This window comes from Lotus japonicus, chromosome 2 (genome assembly GCF_012489685.1).
Source record: "Lotus japonicus ecotype B-129 chromosome 2, LjGifu_v1.2".
Classification (NCBI taxonomy): Eukaryota; Viridiplantae; Streptophyta; class Magnoliopsida; order Fabales; family Fabaceae; genus Lotus; species Lotus japonicus.
Window position 1 is genome coordinate 36,165,228 of NC_080042.1, and position 22,318 is coordinate 36,187,545.

General features: G+C 39.5%; 2 protein-coding genes and 1 non-coding gene across 4 annotated transcripts; 2 read left to right on the forward strand and 1 right to left on the reverse strand.

Moving 5' to 3' along the window:
• The first annotated feature begins 6,382 nt into the window (after positions 1-6,382).
• Positions 6,383-9,166, forward strand: LOC130737965 (protein NDH-DEPENDENT CYCLIC ELECTRON FLOW 5). The gene is made up of 3 exons (XM_057589838.1): positions 6,383-6,962; positions 7,678-8,145; positions 8,743-9,166. Exons 1-3 carry the CDS (start codon positions 6,465-6,467, stop codon positions 8,935-8,937), a joined length of 1,161 nt encoding a protein of 386 aa, XP_057445821.1. The 5' UTR covers positions 6,383-6,464; the 3' UTR covers positions 8,938-9,166.
• A 947-nt stretch (positions 9,167-10,113) lies between these two features.
• Positions 10,114-13,495, reverse strand: LOC130737966 (protein SINE1-like). Of its 2 annotated transcripts, none has more exons than XM_057589840.1 (3): positions 13,185-13,495; positions 11,585-12,917; positions 10,114-10,854 (listed from the first exon to the last, which is right to left on the reverse strand). In XM_057589840.1, exons 2-3 carry the CDS (start codon positions 12,908-12,910, stop codon positions 10,384-10,386), a joined length of 1,797 nt encoding a protein of 598 aa, XP_057445823.1. In that variant the 5' UTR covers positions 12,911-12,917; positions 13,185-13,495; the 3' UTR covers positions 10,114-10,383. The 2 variants fall into 2 exon arrangements, with proteins under 2 accessions (XP_057445823.1, XP_057445822.1); XM_057589839.1 differs by having other exon boundaries at positions 13,302-13,494.
• Positions 13,496-18,966: 5,471 nt separating this feature from the next.
• Positions 18,967-19,073, forward strand: LOC130741513 (small nucleolar RNA R71). The gene has a single exon (XR_009020408.1). It is a non-coding gene; the product is annotated as a small nucleolar RNA R71 (small nucleolar RNA).
• Positions 19,074-22,318: the final 3,245 nt, after the last annotated feature.

Sequence of the window (22,318 nt, forward strand, 5' to 3'; positions counted from 1 at the left end):
TTTCTCCTGATGTTTCCCATCTTTATTTAGAAGGAAGTTTTCTCTTCCGACATTCGATGCAAAAAGTAACTTATCGGGTAAAATAGTTTTACACCGACTTTGCATTAGTCACTTAAAATATAAGGAAACCTCTTTTTCGTTTTGGATTTATGTCGCCAAAACCTATCTTAGAATTCACGGAGAATGAAGCCGGAAAAATCGGAATCGCGAAACTTTCATTTTCCCCCGTTTTTCCAACCTCTATATATAGCCAAGAAATGAGAAAAAAACACAAAAATCTTACCCATTTTCTCTCTTGAACCCGCGAGCTTTGGAGGAGGAGGAGGAGAAGAGATTTTTTTCATTTCTTGCTTGATCGTTGATTCGACAGTTGCTGCTTGAAGGTATCGAGGTATAGTCGCTAATCCTTACCTCTGATCGTCTTTTCCATAGCTTTTCTCTATGTCTTTCTGTGCTCATAGTTTTGAGGTTTTTGCAAAACTATCCAGATAATTCCATTTTTGATTCTAAACATCTTCCCTACGTTCTCCTGAGTATGTTTAGCTAATAATACTGCGCCGATTCTCGAAAAACTACCGTCGAGTTTCAATTCTGCTTAAAATACCCATTTTTGGGCAAAGCTTCGTCCTTTGGGCTGAAAACTATCGCCTTAGCTTAGTGCTAGTGGGATTAGTTGTCATAAACGTCGTTGGTGACGTCCCCATCCAATTTGTTTTTCGAAATTTCAGTTTTGAAATTCTGAGCTAAAAATATTGACCAAAATACCCCTGCGACAGTTTTTGATCCGATAATTTTTCCGAGTTTAGAATACCCTTAGTTACGACTAATAATAACCTAGGAACCAAGTTTGATCGAAGAGGGACCCACCTAATTACCTATAGTGGCCGAGCACCCTAAGGGGGAGGGAGGAAAATTCCTTTTTCGAAAACTTGTCCTTTGGCGCTAGATTATCGTACCTCGGAGTATATACTACTTCGAGTAACCCTAGTACCTATTGTTTGCTGAGTTTCTGACTCATTGTGATTGATTTCTGTGGTTTTGCTCTAAAGGTGCTTTTGAGGAATTTCTTGAAGAGCAAGGCATTGATTGTGAATGAACTCTCGAAGATCACCCTGGAGAATCTTCAGGTGAGGGCTTCTCACTGAATCTTTAGTTAATGCTTAGGGTCGATGCTTTCGACATTGATTTACTGTTTATGCACTTGTTTGTGTTTGATTGGAAAAATGTTTTCTGAGGCTTCGGCTGACAATGTAGATGATTCATCTACTGACTGTTTTTGAGATTGAATTACATGGTACATGCTAAGTGGGTAATCTAGGATGTGTGATGCATGCTTTATATGCTAAGTGCTACGTGGTTATTTTAGAATATGTTGACATATGACATGTTAGTTGATTGTGCTGATTTAATTATGCCTTTTCAATGATATCTGTGATTCTGAGTAGTGAGAATAGCGGGCAGGTCATGCCGATTTTATTTTGAGATTTTGGGGAAAGTTTGATAGGACGAATGAGATTCGGGCCTTGTTATGGTTATGATGGATCGAGACATTCTCGGGGAATTAATTGGGATATTTGGATGTTGAAAACTCATAAGATTTGCAATAAGACTAAAAGGATATTATTTTGTAAAGAAAATTCATAAGACATTAAACAACCTCTAAATCTTCAAATAATGATATTAAACTCGAAAGGAAGCTTAGGATGCAAATCTTAGTTTTGGAAAGCGAGAAGTGTCGTCGGATCCAAGTGTTGAGAATGTTAAGAAGTTTTGAGTATGTTGATAATCTTGTGCTCTGGGAGCAGTTGTGTTGTTGGGCTATCCGAGGGATAAGCCGGGAAACGGGTAGTTTCCGAGTATGTTGATACTCTTTGCTTGTTGAGCAGTTTTGACCATCGGATTGAGATGAGTCGGATGATTTGGAGATCATCATGAGTTACTATGTTGTTAAGAAGTGTCTTTTGTCGCAGAATCGACTTTACCTTAGGGTAAGCTTTTAGAGACATTAATTTAGCTAGAACACGTGGCGACGTGTCGAGTGAGGTCGGAGACGTTGTTTGGCTAATCACTGCATTGCATGCACTCATTAAGTGGTTTAAACACGGTGAGATGCCGGACCACGGCGGATTCCAAAATGGTTATAAGACCGGGATTTCCGCGTAAGAGCGCTGCTAGGCGACTCTTAGTAGCAGACCAAAATGGCAGGCCTTCGGGTTTTATGCTGATCTGACTACCGTTGTTGTTGGAGTAAGAGGCACGCAGGCCGAAATGGTCCCACCGTGGCTGGTGCTAGGGCTGATCCGTTGATGTCCATCCGTTCCGGAATGCATATTGGTTAACTGGGTTAACCTGCATTGCATATCATGCAACATGCATACTAACTTAGTTGCTGAGTGTGGTTGTTACTTGTTAGTCCTACTTGGAGCATGCTATTTGTTATTACTGTCGTTTATATTCATTGTGGAATATGCAACCCTAGGATGCTATCTCTAGCTATAAGCCTAAGTGGCTAATCTCTTATCTGTATCTATTGGTGATATTATTTACATAATTCTTTGGAGTTGACCCTCGCGTCTTCTGTGTGTGTTTTGGCGGACTACGCTCATTGTCAAATGTCTTTAGCGGACCGGTTCACAATGGTCCACCCTTCGGGGGGGACTAGATACGAGATGATAGACCAGGATGACCCCGGTTCGTGGGTGGTAGACCCCGCTAACTATCGCGCGACGTACTCGGGGAGGATCATGGAGGATCGGGTAGACAGAGTAGGACACTTGATGGAAGGAGTGCTGAGGAGGTGCACTGTCAGCTTCAACTTGCCGCCAGGAGTGCATTGCGGACCAGGAGTGGGAGCACCACCGCCACCGTCGTCTTCGGATGATGAGGACCCCTCAGAGGAGGAGCCTGTGGGAGTGCATTCTTCAGAGTCCAGCACACCCACCGTTGCTATCATTGATGATCATGGTTCGGGCCCAAAGTCCGTGAGTCCAGCACCGGAGCGCATCGCGGTTGCGAGGGGAGGACGGATAGTGTTTGTAGACTTGGTTGTTCTGGATTCAGATTCAGACGACGATCATGCTAGCATGTAGGTTATAGTGCTGGTGTGAGCTCCTCGAGATAGGATTAGTGTAGGAGTAGAGTCTTAGCTCTGAACATCATTTGTTTCTTTGGGGACAGGGTAGTTTCCCACCTATAGCTTTTTGTGTGGTTTCTTTACGGGAATCACAGAGAGTTGGTTGGACTTAGGAGGTCTTGTTTCAGGCCGATTGGGCTAACTTATTCTCGTTTTTGAGGTTTGTGTTGCGGACACTTCACCTTTACTTCGGTCTGTACATATTGCCTACGGGCGCTACACTTTCTACTTTCCGTCACTGGAGGTTACTCGTGACGAGGTTGCTACTTACAGCGGGGGCTGTAATATATATTGTATATTAGTTCTGTTATCTCTCGCATTTGCGTTTTATTTATTTCAGTCTTGTTTATATTATCGACGAAAAAATAAATATATCACGTTTTTCCGCATTAAGTTTATTTTGGTTACTAAAGTGACGCCACCGAAATCGGGGTGTTACACACACACTTCATCTTCTCCATCTTCTTGTGATTTCAATCCAAACTTAGTTAGTAGGTGCTTTTCAAATCATGCAATCTAGTAAGTTTATTGCTGATTTGGTTAGAGAGGTTCCTACGTGAAATTTTAAACATGACACACTGGGTGGAGCAATTAAAATGAAAACAAAAAAATCTGACGAAAACGAAACACGCTCACAGGAAAGAAAGAAGCATAGGGAAAACAAAACAAAGGAGATTATCGAGCTTCTTGGAGATTAACTCACTTTTCACCGTTTTCGAACAATTTATCGAAACCCTTTAAGGATGGGTTCCAATTTTAGGACCAAATTTCACTGTTTTTCCAATTTCTCACTTTTGTTTCTGCGCATACACACTGAAACAGCACAAATACAGCAAGCCAACACAGCCCCAGATTTGAATATCAGAGAACAGCATAAGCATAAGCATGGAGTAAATATAAATCAGAGAAACCCTAAACCCAAATCGCGAGATCTGGGTTCCAATTCGAAGCTTCTGGGTTGCTCTTGGAGGTCACGTCATGTGCAAAACATAGGGGATCAGGGAGATGAAGAAGAAAGGCCATGGTGGTGGTGATTTGCCAGAAGAATATGAAAAAGGAAGGCCATGGTGGCAGTGATTTTCCAAAAAAAGAAGAAGAAGCGTGAAGAAGATTGAGATAAACAGAGAGGGATGCGTGAGTGAGGAGAGAGAGAGTGGTTTTAGGAATTTTTTTTTTTTTTATATATATTTTCCCTTTTGTAAAGGAAAATGCTAAAAGGCACGAAGGATATCTGTCACGACTGGACACGACGAATAATTTGGTTACATGGGTCAACTTTTTCAAATTCTTTTTCCTCCATTTTTTCCTCGTTTCTAACTTCCTGATTTTTTTTTTTTCCTAGTTTTTAATTTCAACCTCTCATCCAACTTTATCTTTTCCAAGCCATTCTCATTGGCTGTGTTTTCTAATTTTGAGACCCAAAATCCTCAGATCTAGCCAAGCACCGCCTAATCGCACGTCGAATCACTATGGTGGGTTCGCTGGCACCTCTTCCCTTCTATCATCGTGGAGAAACTCTACAGTTGGGGCTGAGGATTTCTATTTGGTCGTGGTTGTGCGGTGAAGTTGCAAAGTAAGGGAGGTGAGATGGGGTGGTTTGATGGGTGGTTGGTGGAAGTGATTCTAATGGTGGTTCTTGTTGTGGGTGGAGCGGCGGAGGCCGCGACTAATGAAAGTAGAAGAAGGACCAATCGAAGAAGAGGAGGAGAGAAAGCTTGGGTTCCTTGGGTTTGGTGGGTGCCTCTGCTAGAGGAAGATGGATTCAGATCTTTTTAGCTAGAGGAAGATGGATTCAGATAGTTTGGTGGGTGCCTTTGCTAGAGGAAGATGGATTCAGATCTTTGAAGAACACCGTATGCCTCTCCCCTATTTTTCATCTTATTTTATTTTTAAAATGATTTATTGTCATGGTCGTGCGTCTCTCGTGCTTGTCCGGCTCGTACTATATAGCATTACTCTTTTGTAAATTACTAATATAACCATGGTCCATGGGTGGACCAAAATGTAAATGGTCCACCCTAGTGAACACCCTTAAAAACTTTGTGTTTTTCACTGTTCAATGCTAACATTGACAGGTACATGCATCATGTTTTATTTAAATTGATTATTGTAGACAGGGACGGAGGGAGTGGGGTGACTGCCTCATGCTCCAGTCACCCCCAAGTTGGAAAATTTTCTAACCAGTACTTAGTGAAAAAAATATTTTTTTGCACCCCTCACTTTTAGTTTATCCAATAAGTGAAGTAGAGAATACCTTTCCATGACATAAATTCCTGATGGCTGATGCATGATTGATAAGTTCTAAATTTATAGTCCAATCACTTTTGCTAGTCACACTTATAAATTGCAGTTAATGTGGTGATCGATTAATTGGTGTGTTTCAGTGTTTAGGTACTGCTTGTGCCTTCTCCACTCTGATGTACTCAAAAGAAATTGAAGTAATGTGGTGCTAAATATACTAAAACTGAACTATGATTTTCTACATGATAATGAGAAAAAAATATTCTTTGAAATAGCTTCTTTCTCTGCGATTTTCTGCTATGAACTTACTGTGGGCTACTTTTTCTACTACCTTTTGAGAGGGTATACCCAACTAATGTCTTTTTGTCAAGTCTCAGTTTTTGTTCTTGTCAAAATCCTTATGAGCTGGTTAGTATCTCTTGTACTCAAACTAATTATATATTTCTCATGCTTATAAAAAATTCCTAGTTATATATGATTTTTTTGCACATGCTTTGTGAGAAAAATTAAAATTTTCTCATAAATTACATTCCTTTAAATCTTCGTTACCCCTTTATAAAATTCCTGCCTCCGCCCTGCTTGTAGACTATTCATGATACATATTTGAAACATATTTCGTGTCCTACCAGCGGTTATCACTGATGTATTGTGCGTTGCATGGTACTAAAAAAGCTAGTCTATTAAGAAAATGATCACACTCACCGCCACAGTTTCCGAATGCTTTTACACTTGTGAAAGCAATAATGTTATCTTCACACTTCTCTTTGAGGTGGAAAGAGGTGGAATGAAGAGAGAGATAGGAAGAAAAGAAAAAGTAAGAGAGAGAAAGTATTAGATGTGATAGATGATAAGAGGAGAGAGATAAAAATAAAAAGAGGTGGAAATGAAGTGTTTCAAAAATGAGGTGTGTATATATCATTACTCCTCGTGAAAGACTCAAAAAGTAACTTATATTATTGCTAACGTGTTAAGAAAAAGACAAAGGGTTACAAAAGAATCTTGAAATATTTGAGAAGCTAATAAGCAATAAGAAATGCGATAATATCATCAGTATCACCTTATCCTCATATAGATCAATTCAAGCTAAACCATGGCTTTGAGTTCAATTTTTTGCTCCACTCGCCTCATTTCCACATCCCTTGTCACTGTAAATTCAGCTTCACACACTTGCTATGTTCCACACAAGCAACGCAAGAGTGAGTTTCCACTCCCCGCAGTGGCTTCAGTCCCTTACCAACCCATCAACTATGATTATCTACAAGAGGAGTTCAATGGACTTGGTGTCACCTTTGAAGAAGCTGGTGGTGACAGTTGCATGGCAAAGATGGAGTTGAAAAATGGAAGCACTGCAACGCTGTTGCTACCAAGTGGGTTGATCACTTCCTACAAGGCCCCCATGTGGCATGGTGGCAAGGTGGAGCTTCTCCACACTGCAGTTTCAGAGGGGGAATATGGCCATGCCATCATCCAAGGAGGGGTGTCTTTAAACTTCAATTTTCAAACCATTCATGATGATGATGGAGAGTCTTGGTCTCCAACTAACTGGGTTCTCCATAATATCAAAGGCAATGCTGAGGAATCGATTCAGGTCTGCTTTAATTTCCCTTGTGTGATTTCAAATTAATTTGTCTTCTCATTGCTTCTTCCTTCTTCTTCTTCATTTGACAAGTAAGGAAGTATATGATCTTTTTGGACATCATGGGAAAAATAGTGGCCCCCGCAACCGCAGCTGTGATAAAAGGGTTTTCAAGTCTCCGCATCAGCATCTGACCTCAATTGTGGCTGTTCTTAGTTGTTTTAGCACTTGCTATCAGTATTTTGAAATGCATGAAATAACTAGTCCGAACTCCTAGTGAATCAGGAGTTAAATCTTGTAAGGAAAGAGCTAAAAACGGAGTTTGTCAATGCACATGCTAATAGATACTTCAGATTACTTCCTCTTATTTCAGTTTTTATCTTGAGCGCGGGCCTTGGCGCAACGATAAAGTTGTTGCCATGCGATTTTGCAGTCATAGGTTTGAGCCGTGAAATCAGTCTCTTGCAAAAATGCAAGTTAAGGTTGTTTACATTAGAACCACAAAGTGGTTTCAACCCCTCCCTAGGCCTCGGGCATAGCGGAGCTTTATAGTATAAGGTTTGGCCTTTATTTCAGTTTTTATCTTCTATCTTTGCCTTTTGTCTTGGGTAAGTATACATATTCCTTTGGTTTTTCTCTATTATGTATGTTACTGGCTGGCTGTTCTCTCTTCACTTTTTTTTTAAATGCTAACTATAGGCTTAGTACGTTGAGATATCTTATGCAGGTAGAATTAATAAACAGAGCAGCAGAGGACAAGATTGGGTTAAAATACATTGTGACTTTGGAAGAAGATGTCTTGAGCTCAGAGCTTGAAATCTCAAACCCAAAATCTTTACCACTTCAGATGATAGGGTCCATCCTGAGTCATCTGACAGTAAGCACACCAGAAGCTACTTATGCAATAGGATTGGAAAGATCAAATTACTGCATCAAGCCCCCTTTTGAATCAGGATTTGTTTTGAGTCCTCCAGATTCAGGCCAGGAAGAAGGAGATGGCAAAATATGGAATTCCTCACCACTTAAGCAACTCTTTCCTCGTTGGGGTGCGAATAGTCAGAACAGCGAAACAGAAGGAAGCCAAGGAGGTATTGAAGAGATCACTGGTGAAGAAATGGAGAGCTACAAGCAGTTAAGAGACAAATTAAGTCTTGTATACACAAATGCGCCTCGAAGCTTTACAGTTATTGATAGGGTATGTAACCATCATTCAGAACAGGTAGAATGAGTAATGATACTTGCACACACAAACACGTCACATATTTTCCCTCTTGCCATTAGATGACATCCTGATAATAGTAAAGAATGTGTACATACCTCACATAGTTTAAGCAAAGAATCTTTTCTTGTAGAATACATACCTCAGACTCAGAATATATTCTAGTATATATCTGAGTATTACAACTGATGGGTACTATTGCAGGATTATTCAATCCAATATTGATCTCGTCCTCCTCCATCTCTATCTACCACAGTACTAATTCTACATATCTTCGTGATATTTATTACCTTACCAGTCAGTTGAAAATGTTCAATTTAAAGGTTCCTTTTCTTTAGACTCTGATTGTGCTGAATACATATTTCTTCGACAACAATTCATGGATTTTAATCGTAGATTAGTATTTAATTAACTTTCTTGCTAAAGTTGAGTAACAAGTTAGGGTGCATGTCATCAAATTTAAGTTCACAACTACCCACTCTCGGCATCAAATTTATAGGTTACGCCAACCCTAATATATTATCTTTTTAATTCTTCTTATGATCTCATCCAATAAATCTTCGATCATATCAGGGTAGAAGAAACTCAGTGGTAATTGGAAGGAATGGATTTGAAGAAACCTACCTCTATAGTCCTGGCTCAAGAGTTGAAAGTTACAGCAAGGATGCTTACATATGTGTTGGCCAAGCTGCGGTCCTCCAACCAATAGTACTAGGTCCTGAAGAGGTATGGAAAGGAGGGCAGTATCTACAGAATCCAAATCTATAAAATGATGCTTAAGCTTGCTTTGAGCAAATGGTTAGAAATCACATTTTAAAAAAATGGCTTTTGTGTAAAATATAGGATTGTCCCTTTGAATTTGTTTGGTGTTGGATAAAGGGTAAAGAGTGCAGCACATTGATGTATCCAAATGGCTTAACAATTATCATTGTACAATTTCTAATGATAAAATTGCTCTTTTAATGATGTGAAAGATTTGGAGCAGAAGTCACTACAAGTTAGCGGCAGTGTAACCATCATTTCCATGATTACATTAAATTTCTAGTATGCTTTGATAAAGGTTAGTAAATTTCATTCGACTAAAAAAGTTAATGATAAGCATAACAAATTAACAATTCAATATAGTAACAAAGTAGGTGGATCTATAATTTGCTCCTCCAAAGTGTGAAATGTATTTTAGGAGCCTGTATTTTAATGAGGAAAGTACAATTTTATATCTACTTCTTGAGAAATAAACAGTAAAGATTGTAACCCTTTACAGATAAATCACAAATTACAAGGTTGTCGAAAATTTAACTCTTGATTTCTCATACTAAGTTTGGATATCTATTGGCACTAGCACTCACCAACATTAGCACTCACTTCAAGATAAAAAAGTAAACAGAATTGGGACATAAGTGATTTCACATTATCTCAACTCGTATCCAAATTCCAAACTGATGAGCATAGACCTCCAATAAAGAAGGTGTATGAAAGAAGAAACAAGAGGAAAGCCACACCTTAGTCTGTCTGTTATAGTTAGTTGTTTCTGTTAATATACAGCTGGCTATTTCTGTTACAGTTGTATTCTGTTAGCATTGCAGTAGTAGTATAAATAAGGGGAAGGGGTAGTTACTGGTACTTATTCAGTTAGTTGGGAATTGGGGAGAGTCTAGACTCTCAAAAATTCAGAGGGGAAAGCTAGGGTTCCTTTCCAGCATTGTTCTGTTGAAGCTCTGGTTCTCGGTTGAGAATCTTAGTCTCTGTTTTCAATCCAATCTATCTTTCTTGTTCTGTGTTCATCACAAACACATTCTATTGAAGGTTTATAACACTGCATTTCTTTACCCTCTATAATTGTATAGCCAAATTGCTAAATTCACTATAGCCATTATAACTTTAAAACCTAATAACATCAGACATTACATGATAATAAAAAAAAATACATATAACCTCTAGTCTCAATATATAGATGATCTGTCTTAAATTTGATTGAACATATTGGAATGACTCCCCATCAAATTCCAAATGCAGCATTTGTGTTTTCAACCCACCAGAAGGTACAATTCAATCCCAAATTCTTACAGACTAATTAAAAGAAATACAAAAGCGCCTTGAACATACAAACTGATCCTTCACTTCTACACTGAACTTTCCAACATTCAGTTGGAATTGACTAATACCTTCATAAAACTATCTCTGTAATTCTCAGGTTGTAAAAATACAATGAGCGCATTATGTCGGGACAAGAAAGTGGCCTTCTTCCTGACTATTGATCCAGAGTAAAGGAGTAGCCATAGCAATAATGACAAAAGAAAGGCCACAAACCAATTTACGTTTAGCCTTTTGAATTGGCTTTTCCATCAAAACAGTTAAAATATCATTTCTACTTTGCATATCAGCATCACCAAGAAGTTCATCTGTTGATGAGACCGACTCCGGTCCACCTTGGAACTGCACATCACCACATGAGCTTTCATTCTCTTTACAATCATAGTTCACATGATCTGCAATACCATTTTTATCATATTTAGAATAACATGCCGGATTCCACTTAATATTCCCTGATGATAGATTCCTTATCCTTTTATTCAGATTCTCAGAGCAATCTGAGGTCTCATCATTTAGGTCTTGAAGAGAGTGGATCAGCTTCCTTGGGGTTGTAAAGATTTTAATGGTGTCAACATTAACCTGGGAGCGTGATCTCTGAGAAGAGAGAAGACAAATTTTAATTAAGTTTTGGTTCGCAAAAGAGTGATTTTACTTGATGTACTACCCTAAAATTGGCAGATTTTATAGACCACTAAAAATAAGTTCTCCATGAAGTTTAAGTTTATGCCAATTACTAGTGTGCATTCAAGTTTTGCCAATGGTGTATAAAAAATATTATGCTTCGTAGATGCAAGACAAATAAAATTGAGAGAAAATGTGTGTATCGTGATCAAAACTCAAAAGTATGTTCTTTCTGCCTGTTCTTTTTTTTTTCCCTTCAAATTATAACTTTCGAAAATAAATGGGCAGAGAAGAGTCTTCATTATCTAAGCATTAATAACAAAACAAGTGCAACATTAATTGAACCTAAACAAGTCATTAGGAGGAAACATAAATCAAAATTAAAATACAAAACCAAAACCAGAAACATCTTACAAGTGAAAAACTTAGAAGTACCGAACGTCACAGAGAAGAGCACTACTTCTGAAAGTAAAAAGGATTTGGAAATGGAAGAAAAAATCTCCAAAATCTATAGTTCTATTGGTAATTGGTTAATGAATTTGGCATGCAACCATTTTATGTCAACAGAGGAGGGGAATGAACAAATTTGGAAATGAATATTTGTTGATTTTAAACTGAGTTGAGGACAGTAAAGCTGTCCCAATAGAACATGCAAATTCAATCCCAGAATTTTAATAGAATAGGGCTAATATCTGAGACTTACTAGGGGACTTGTGCTGGTACTTTCGGATACTCCACGCCTAGGACTTCTGAGCAAGAAACCATCAAATTCCTCTGCTAAATCTCCTCCTCCATTAGGAAACTCGTGATCCACAGCGTGCCCTAACAAGCCATTTCCCTGCCCTGCCTTTGAGAATAAACCATCCTTGACATCAACCCCTCCATTTTCATGGCTCCAGAGCTTCCTATTCACACTCCTTCGCGCATAGTTAAAGTTCTGAGAAGGGTCACTTGTTGAAAAGGGAGACTCAACAAGGGACTCGTATCCAGGGAAAAAGTCGAAGGTACGTGACTCCGGTGACATGGATGTAGGAGAATGGTCTCCATCACCATAAAAACTTCCTCCCTCCGTATAGTCTCTCCTACTAAAATTTGACCCTGTCACTGCAGCAGGACTCTTTAGACATTTGGTTTTTTTGTCAATGGCAATTCTCTTGGCAGATTGCAAAGCTTCAAAAGCAGCACCTTTGACATATGCCATTTTGTCAGATTGACAAAGTTCCATCACCTCAATTATCTGTTCCGCCTCTGAGAAAATGCTCCTGGGGTCCAGACATTTCATCAAGAAGTTCACCATTTGAATGGCTGCAAATCGCTTCTGGGAATTGCCCTCCAGAAGCTCACCACCGGCATGTAGTATTTGCAGCCCGGATTGTATGAGCAATCTAGCATAGGCCTCAACAATCAAAGCATTACGCTTGGCTAACGCCATAACCAGACCCATATGAGAATTGGTCTGAGTGGATTTTTCCTCTAAGGCCACAGCAACATTCTGGCAAACCCTGTTGACTATTTCATCTGAAGCATACCGCCAGTTATCTGAATCCACAAGAGCTTTCAAGCATAGTGCAGCGCCACAACTCAAACTCTCTTGAGAACTCGAAAGAGAATCAGAAAGAGGCTTACAAATAGAATGAATTATGCTCCTCTTCTTCTCATCTGCGGTTGTGGGGTCAATTCCATATCTTGCTACAGCTGGAACCACCTTTGAGCAAGCCTGCTGAAGAGGGAAAGACCCTGCGCTTGAAGCTAAGGTTTGAACTATGGATTGCATAATGCTGTCTATCAAGGGAACAATCTTGACACCATGAACCCGAGCAAGAACTTCATACAGTGAAATTGTGAATTCTCCAGACAAAGTACCGGTTTCCTTGGTCTCAGAAACTTGTGCAAGAAAGATAGGAATTGTCTTATAGTCCAAATCTTTCACATATGACTTCAATGCTCTCATTGCAGATTTGCGACTATCTGCATCTTTGTCAAGATTTTCAAGCTCTCGTTGTAGCACTGGAGTCAGACTCCTTCCCATAGTTGAACTGAAACCAGAACAAACCACCATAAGTAACAGTAACGAAGTCAAATACAAAGCACGCACCATGACCAAATATACGAAATTCATGTCATTCTCATTCTGGGTAATCTTCTATTGCACAAATTCAAAATCCTTCTTCACCCCTACACAATTACTTATTTAACGATTTGAATTAAAGTTGCTTGTTTTACTAGACAAGAATATGGCAAATCGAATCATTTGAGCTGAAGTTGATACATTTGCTTCGAAATAAGAATGAATAAACGATTACCTTGCAAATGAGACGATTGAAAGATTCACAATCCAATGAAAAAACCTAGTAACTCCCCTTATGCTGTTGAATCATTCAAGCAATTAATAACAAGAAGAAGAAAAATAAAAACTACACCTTTGGGCAGGAATGAAGATCTTGAAGGTGTATTGTTTAGTTGGGGGTGGAGGAGATGCAGCAACGAGGAACACCAAGGGAGAAGATGAGTGTGCGGGTAAGGTAAGAACTAAGGAGAGAGAAGGAAGCAATAGCAATGTTTCCTTCAGCTATTCAAATTTGAGCGTATTTTTAGGGGTTGTGTTTTCAATTTCAATCCAATTCAATTGAATTTGAAGCGCTTTCATTTTCAAAATTCTTTTTTCCAAATTCTACCGCTATCCTTTCCGTGGTGGGCTCTACAAGTTTCAAGAAAGAAAAATCCTTTTCCCTTCATGACTGCATCAATTTCAATCCAATTCAATTGAATGTTTTGTTTTTTTTAAAGTACGACACTTTATTTTATTTTTGTAATTCACGACTTGTTTTTTTTATAAGCTATGAATTATATTAAAAAGAAGCACGAGTGGTGTTTCAACCCAAAACAAAAAGAGCAAAGGATTAAACAGAATAAGTAAAGACAAAGCAACACCAGAAACATGTGCTTCTACTAAAAAACCCCCCACTCCAAAAAAGGAAAGCTTTAGAAATAAACCTCATTAAAACTTTGATAGGAAAAACCTCATTGGAAAAACCTAACAAGGAAAAAGAGTACTCATTATTAAAACCCAGAGGAACCCTTCCATGGAGACCAAATACAATGAAAGAAAGGACCAAAGTCCAACCCCCCAATCTAAGCCAACACTGCCGCACACAGCACCCTTCCAATAGTTGCCACGCAATGATAGAAGACCAGCAAAGACCAGCAAAAAGACCAAAAGCTTTATGCCTCCTTTTGACCAAACAGTAACAACCCATTAAATACCTTCCAAAAATGCAAACAGAGATAATATCACCAAATGACAGTGGAAGAGATAAATAGCAGAAATATAAACAACATATCATTAACCCGATGTGTCCCTTAGCAACAAATTCAACCCAAAGCTTGTAGACATAAAATTGGATGCTGTTTCCACTCAAACATAGAATTCAAGAACCCCAGACATTTCGCCTTGAGCCAAAACCAAGAGCGAGCATGGATTAAGTCCAAAACAGTGCCTCTGTCAAAATTACCATTACTGAAAATTATGTCATTCCTTATCAGCCACAAGGACCAAACTACTGCCATCCAAATCGCCAAGAGACCACCCCGAACAGCCTTGCTGCAATTTGGCCAGAGAAAACATACGTAGTGTGTTGGTCAATCTGCAAGTGTATATAATCTACCCGGTTTTAATTTATCGAACCACAGGGAATTAGAATGTTAATTCAGTTTAAGCCTCGAGTTCACGGTAGGAAAGCGAGTAAAATTCAGTTTTAAGTTGATTGATTGTTTGGGTACTTAGTGAACAAGCTAACAAAGATAAGTGTGTGAATAACAATGGTGAGAATGTCTTATGTTCTTGCTTAACTAATTCAGTTCTAATCAACCTATTCTATCCACAAAGCTCTGAGTCTCTCCTTGATGATCTAGCCTAAACAATCATCTATCGATGTCTCGCATAGACAATCCTCTCAAGCCAAAAGATAGGCACAATTCATTGTTAACCTAAACATTTGCTAAAGGCATTAAGCATGCAATTCAGGCCAACAAACCCCAACCCTTCCTCAATTCCTAGTAGCAAGCATAGAAGGGGTAATCCCACAACAAGTCCCTAATCTATAACAAACTTATGTTCTATTATAGAAAAGCATAAAGCTAGTTCGCAATCAAGCTTAAAAAATGATGCATGGATATGAGATTCAAGGGTTTACTCAGAGGATTCATGAATAGAAATAGGAATTAAGATTAAAACATCATAAGTCTTACAAAGAACCCAAAGCAAAAGGGGTTTAGCCAATCATGGCTATGAAATTCATACAAGAAAGTAAAGATGAAACCTGGAACATAAGGCTTAGAGAAAGCTCCTCAAGCTCTAGAGCTCAAACCCTCTCTTCTAACTTATGAAAATATGATAAAATGACAAAAGGTTACAAAAGAAATGTCTAAAAACCAATTTATAGGCAAAACAGGCGAGTATGGGCGCTTAGTCGCCAATTCAGAGCGCCTGAGCGCCAATTCCAAGTGAGAAAAGCGCCTCTGGAAGGCAATTGGCGCTCAGGCGCTCAACAGGAGCGCTCAGGCGCCAATTCCTTTCTAGCATCATTTACACAACGATCCAATTGGCGCTCAGGCGCTCAACACGAGCGCCTGAGCGCTCTCTTCATGCTAGAAAGGTTCTTGAACTTCTTTTTTACTCCTCTTTATGCCTCCCTTCAATTCTCCAAGCCTCTTGACCTTCTTTCTGCAGCAGTTTAGACCTGATTACTTAGGAACAAAACAAGGAAAATATCTAGGAACTCCAAGAGATTATTAGCACAAAAGACCATCAATTCAAGTAGAAAAGATATGCAAGTCCTAAACTTACTTAAAATGCAAGAAAGATCCCTATAAAACTATAAAATTACCAAAACAAAGTAAAAACACAAATAAAGATAAAAATGCATGAGAATGCATGAAACACTAGATGAGACTCAACAAAAAGACTCAAAACTAACTAAGAAATGACCCTAAAAACACTACTAAAATAGGGTCATCACACCACTATACTCAACGACAGCTCGCCCTCGAGCGTAAATAACACTCGCTTGCCCTCAAGCGCAAGAAATGCTCCAAACAAGTGCTCTCAACAACAAGGAATACTTCACACAAAAAGGGGGAACAAAGTAACCACAGCTAGTTCTAAGAGAAAGACCCAACAACCTACTTCATGCATCTTTTGAAAAGAGAAGAGTGTAGAGTCCATTCATGGGAGGCATGTAGATCTAAAAATCCTAGGATGAGATGTTAATTTAGTGCACTGAGCACACAAGCAAGTTCATAGGTCCTGAATGTCATTCACTCAATAGCAACAAAGATCAAACATGCGAATATTCAAAGAGACTTTCAAAAGGGTTGAAATGTTGGCTTGGTAAAACATGATAGTGGTTGGTCCCTAAGGAAAATCTAGGGTTCAAAGCACATTGAGTGTGGTCCTCTTCTAATAACCCCGAAGCTTTTCACAACAAACTTTTTAGCACAAGTCTCCTGCACCCCCTTTTCAATTTTTTCCTTCTTTTTTTCTTTTCCACTCCAACTTTTGTTTAGGAGTTCTTTTCCCTTTTTTTTTTCAACAACATTTTTCTTGGGGCAAGAGACTATTTCACAATTTTTTCAGCACCATACAAATATACCAAGGACCATCACTCCCCAATATTCCAACCAAACATCTGTCCCAATCTTTTGGCTACAACAAATTCTCCGATAAAGCTCAAATTGGACAACTAAGGATAATGTTCAACCAACAAATTCTGAAGCTCAAAAACCTACAGGTCTCAAGAATTGTGCAAGTATCACAAAGCATGCAAAGAATGAAATCAGTACAGAACCAAGAAGTACGAGTGAGTCAGGATCCTCCAGTGAAATTTTATGGTGAAGGGTCAAAGATGGACCCTTATGGACTCACACCAACTCTATCCTCAAGGAACACTCGGAAGACCGAAGTCTCCTCCTCTCTTCCCCAAAGCATGCAATCACTCATCCCCAAAAGACAACACAAGTATTCACAAAAACATTTTCAAAAACAACAACATGTTAGAGAGCATAACTACGGGAAAACGCATGTGAGTCGAGGGAAGTAAAGACCCAAAAACGACTCTAATAAAACAATGCATGATCAAAAGAAAAATAAAAGCTACAAAAGAAAAATATGTAACAATGCATGAGCTTAACTAAGGGAAAGAGTCGACATCCTTTACAAGTTACCATGGAGGCCTTAGATACACCTCCTACACCAGGATTCATGCTCTCATTCCCTGCAAAATGCAACAAACAAACAAGCAAAATAAAACAAGACTTGGGTTGTCTCCCAAGCAGCCCTAAGTTATAGTCCTAGGTGGACTCTCCTTCCTTTGGTGTTAGGGAGGAAATTTCTTACCATCAATCCAAATCCTTGCTCCCCCCTTCAAGGAGTGAGGGAAGAGCTTAATCATGAGCTCATCACTAGTCACACCTTCCGTCTTTACAAGGTGACTAGCTTGAGTGAATCGGGCCGTGTGGGCTTGGAAATTCTCATCTTTAGACCCCCCATACTTGTTTTCACTAACAAGCTTGATGAGAGCTTTATTAAGCTCAACATATTTTTCACTAACCTTGGGGGTCTCCTTTGAAGACCTGGACAAGCTTTTGATCATATCACAAACAAAACCATCATTAATGTTAGTTTGCAAATTAGGATTGAAAACCGAAAATCTTACCTTGTCCTCACCAACTCTGAGAATGAGCTGACCCTTATCAACATCGATCTTCGCCCTGCCAGTGGCTAAGAAAGGTCGGCCTAGAATGAGAGGAATCTTTGCATCCTCCTCCATGTCTAGCACCACAAAATCAACTGGGAACACATACTTATCAACCTTAACCATCACATCTTCAATGATCCCATAAGGTGTTTTTAGGGATCAGTCCGCCATTTGTAAGGAGAGCATGGTCGGGGTGACCTCTCCTAAGTTCAGCCTTCTAAACATGCTAAGCGGCATCAAGTTGATGCTCGCTTCCAAATCACACAAGGCTTCAACAACATTCAACCCCTCAATCTCCACTGGGATAGTAAAACTCCCAGGATCCCTTCTCTTCTTAGGCATTTTCCTTTGCAAAATGGCACTACACTCCTCGGTCATCATAATAGTTTCATCAACCTCACTCAACTTCCTCCTCTTATTTAAAATGTCCTTCATGAACTTAGTATAGATAGACATTTGTTCTAAAGCATCGGAAAAAGGGATATCAATATGGAGTTTCTTAAAAACATCCATAAATTTTGAAAACTTTTTATCCAAATTCTTTTTAGCCAATGCTTTGGGAAATGAAACTTTGCTAAGCTCAGGAATAAGACCATTCATCAATCTAGTTTTAATAGGAACACTCCTTTCCTCCTCAACTATCCTCTCACTTTTTTCTCCCTCTGCTTTCTTTTCTAACCCATTCAACACTCTACCACTTCTAGTAGTAACAACAGCAGAATTTTCTTGTTCGGGATTGGGGATAGTATCGGAAGGAAATTTACCTTGAGGCCTTTCGGCAATTTGCTTGGCTAGCTGGCCAAGTTGGTTCTCCAAGTTCTTGATAGACGCTTCTTGGTTCTTATGGTTGTTGTTCATGCGGTTGATGCAACTCTCCAATAGCTCCTCTAAGCTCTTCTTGCCACCATCATTTTCACTAACTTGCTCTTGGACTTGTTGAGAAAGTCTAGAGCTTTGACCTCGGAAACCCTGACTAGTAATGATGCAAAATTCACTAACATTGGGCCCTCCAATAGCTACACACTCCACTTTGGCTGCTGTAGCACCGACCAAATTGGTCGCCTTTATGTGATTTTGAATCTCCGCAATTCGTTCGGAGAGTTGCTTGTTGGAGGCCAAGAGCTTGTCGTAAGCTTCCACTACAAGCTTACTCCTTCGGATTTGGCGATCATTTTCAGAGTTCAAGGCTCTCGCTGCCATCTTTTCTAATAAGTCATACCTCGCTTGTGGGGGAAGAGCATCGAACTCGCTATTTGAAGCCGCATCTAGGCCAAACCTCCAAGAGTATTGTAGACCATCATAAAATGTTGCAACCAATTCAGCTTGGGTGAGATTGTGTTGAGGACATTTCCTCAAGAGCTTCTTGAAGCGCTCCCAAGCTTCATAGAGATTTTCTTCAGTGGGTTGCACAAAATTCATGATGTCTTTTTTCAATTTCCTCAAAAGGTCTCTTGGGAAGAACCTTGTTGTGAACTTTTCCGCTAAGTCTTCCCAAGTAGTGAAGCTCCCTTGAGGTTGAGAATTTAGCCATTCCTCAGTGGTGTCCTTCAAAGAAAATGGAAACAAGCTCAACCGAATTGCATCCGCCGAAACATTGTTCACCCGGTAAGTGTTGCAATTCCGGATGAACCTCTCCATGTGAGCATGTGGATCTTCCAAAGTACCTCCACCATATTGATTTTGGCTCACCAAGTTGATGAATGTCGGTCTCAACTTAAAGTTTCCCACTCCCTCGGGAAAGACAATGCTCCCGGGATAGTCATAACTCATGGTAGATGAAGTGAGTTCCCGAAGAGACCGGTTGGCATCCTCAACTTCTTGTTCACGTAATCGAAGGGTGATCCACTCTTGGATTCTTGCCTCAATATGGGCTTGCATCTCCTCCTCCGTCATTCGACCACCCATGGCAGTGTCTCTCGTGAGAGTAACCTGAATCTGTGACACTCAAACAGAGAAAGATTAGTAGAACCAATTCTAGACAAAGATAAAAATAAAAAAAATAAAACCACAAACTAAAAACTTGAACAAAAAACCACAAACAATTCCCCAGCAACAGCGCCAAAAACTTGTTGGTCAATCTGCAAGTGTACAGAATCTACCCGGTTTTAATTTATCGAACCACAGGGAATTGGAATGTGAATTCAGTTTAAGCCTCGAGTTCACGGTAGGAAAGCGAGTAAAATTCAGTTTTAAGTTGATTGATTGTTTGGGTACTTAGTGAACAAGCTAACAAAGATAAGTGTGTGAAGAACAATGGTGAGAATGCCTTGGGTTCTTGCTTAACTAATTCAATTCTAATCAACCTATTCTATCCACAAAGCTCTGAGTCTCTCCTTGATGATCTAGCCTAAACAATCATCTATCGATGCCTCGCATAGACAATCCTCTCTAGCCAAAAGATAGGCACAATTCCTTGATAACCTAAACATTTGTTAAAGGCATTAAGCATGCAATTCAGGCCAACAAACCCCAACCCTTCCTCTATTCCTAGTAGCAAGCATAGAAGGGTAATCCCACAACAAGTCCCTAATCTATAACAAACTTCTGTTCTATTATAGAAAAGCATAAAGCTAGTTTGCGATCAAGCTTAAAAGATGATGCATGGATATGGGATTCAAGGGTTTACTCAGAGGATTCATGAATAGAAATAGGAATTAAGATTAAAACATCATAAGTCTTACATGTAAGATCAAGTTTTGATCTAGTAGTACAACTCTATGTTTTGATGATTACAAGTTAACCTTTTGATATGAACAATTGTGGTACTCTAACGTGTTTTTCTGAGTGTGCTATTTACAGGCTCTGACCTCAACTCAATCTCACACAAATCAGAAGCACTGTGTATAAAGAGCTACCCAAGCAACGCTTTCGCATTCACCATGTTCAGTATGAACAGTGGAAAAGCTTCAGAAGTTCTGAAGTTATACAAACTCTGATGAGGACTCAGTCACTAGAAGCTCTGAAGATCCAGAAAGTCTGATAACCAAGAAACACTGAAGGCTCAGATATTCTGATGGTGTAGAAGACTCTGAAGATCCAGAAGCTGATTAGTGAAGTTCTGATGTCCAGAAGCAAGATACTCTGAAGACCATGTTCTTCCCTCTGAGTTCAGAATCAGAAGAAACAATGGTCAGAGGATCTGGGCTTTCCCTCTGACTCTGATCAACCGGCTTCACAAGTTCCAATATGAAGCATTCCCCTGATCAGAAGTCTCCTAGGTTTAAAGGTCGCGTCGCTATCCAAGTACAAAAGCAACTGTACTATCCTGACGACCTACCTAACAGTCTCAGACACAGCAGAAGCTGGATTTTCCAGAACTGCCCTCCAACGGTAGCATTTCCCATGCAACGCTCAACCCTAATCCTTGGAGTATATAAAGAGGCTGAAGACTGAAAGAAACGGCTAGAAGCATTCACATACGCGCAAGACAAACTTAAATTCTTCTAAGCTTTCTTTCATCTGAAATTCATTGAGTTTACTATTAGCTTTTTAGAAGCAAATCTCTTGTAAACAATTCTTTGATAAACAGTTTGTTTAGTTCCTTTAGGAGATCAAGGTTGATCGGATCCTAGAGAAGACTAAGAGAGTGAATCTTAGTGTGAGCTAAGTCAGTGTAATTGTTAGTCACTTGTAGGTTTCAAGTGCAGTTGTAACTCTTTCCTGATTAGTGGATTGCCTTCATTCTAAGAAGGAAGAAATCACCTTAACGGGTGGACTGGAGTAGCTTGAGTGATTTATCAAGTGAACCAGGATAAAATCCTTGTGTGCTTTTCTATCTCTTATCTTTAGCACTTAAGTTCTCGAAAGATTTGTCAAAATCTTTAAGGTGAAAGTTTTATACTGAAAACGTTATTCAAACCCCCCCTTTCTACCGTTTTTCATACCTTCAATTGGTATCAGAGCGCAAGTTCTGATTACCACACCTAACAGTGTTCAGTGATCCGGGCCGGTGTGAAAAACAATGGCTGCCACCACCAGTGAAACTCAAAGAGATGGTTACAATGCAAAGCCTCCTATGTTCGACGGTCAAAGGTTCGAATATTGGAAAGATAGACTGGAAAGTTTCTTTCTGGGTTTCGATGCAGATCTCTGGGATATTATTGTGGATGGCTACGAGCGTCCAGTTGATGCAGATGGCAAGAAGATCCCAAGGTCAGAGATGACTGCAGATCAAAAGAAGCTGTACTCACAACATCACAAAGCAAGAGCAATTCTTCTAAGTGCTATTTCCTATGAAGAGTACCAGAAGATTACAGATCGTGAGTTTGCGAAAGGCATTTTCGAATCTCTGAAGATGTCTCATGAAGGAAACAAGAAAGTCAAAGAATCAAAGGCATTGTCTTTGATCCAAAAGTATGAATCCTTCATCATGGAGCCAAATGAGTCTATTGAAGAAATGTTCTCCAGATTTCAGTTGCTTGTAGCTGGCATACGACCTCTCAACAAGAGCTACACAACAAAAGATCATGTCATAAGGGTCATCAGGTGTCTTCCTGAAAGTTGGATGCCTTTAGTGACTTCAATAGAGCTCACGAGAGACGTTGAGAATATGAGTTTAGAAGAACTCATCAGCATCTTGAAATGCCATGAGCTGAAGCGCTCAGAGATGCAAGATCTGAGGAAAAAGTCCATAGCCTTGAAATCTAAATCTGAAAAGGCTAAGGTTGAGAAGTCAAAAGCTC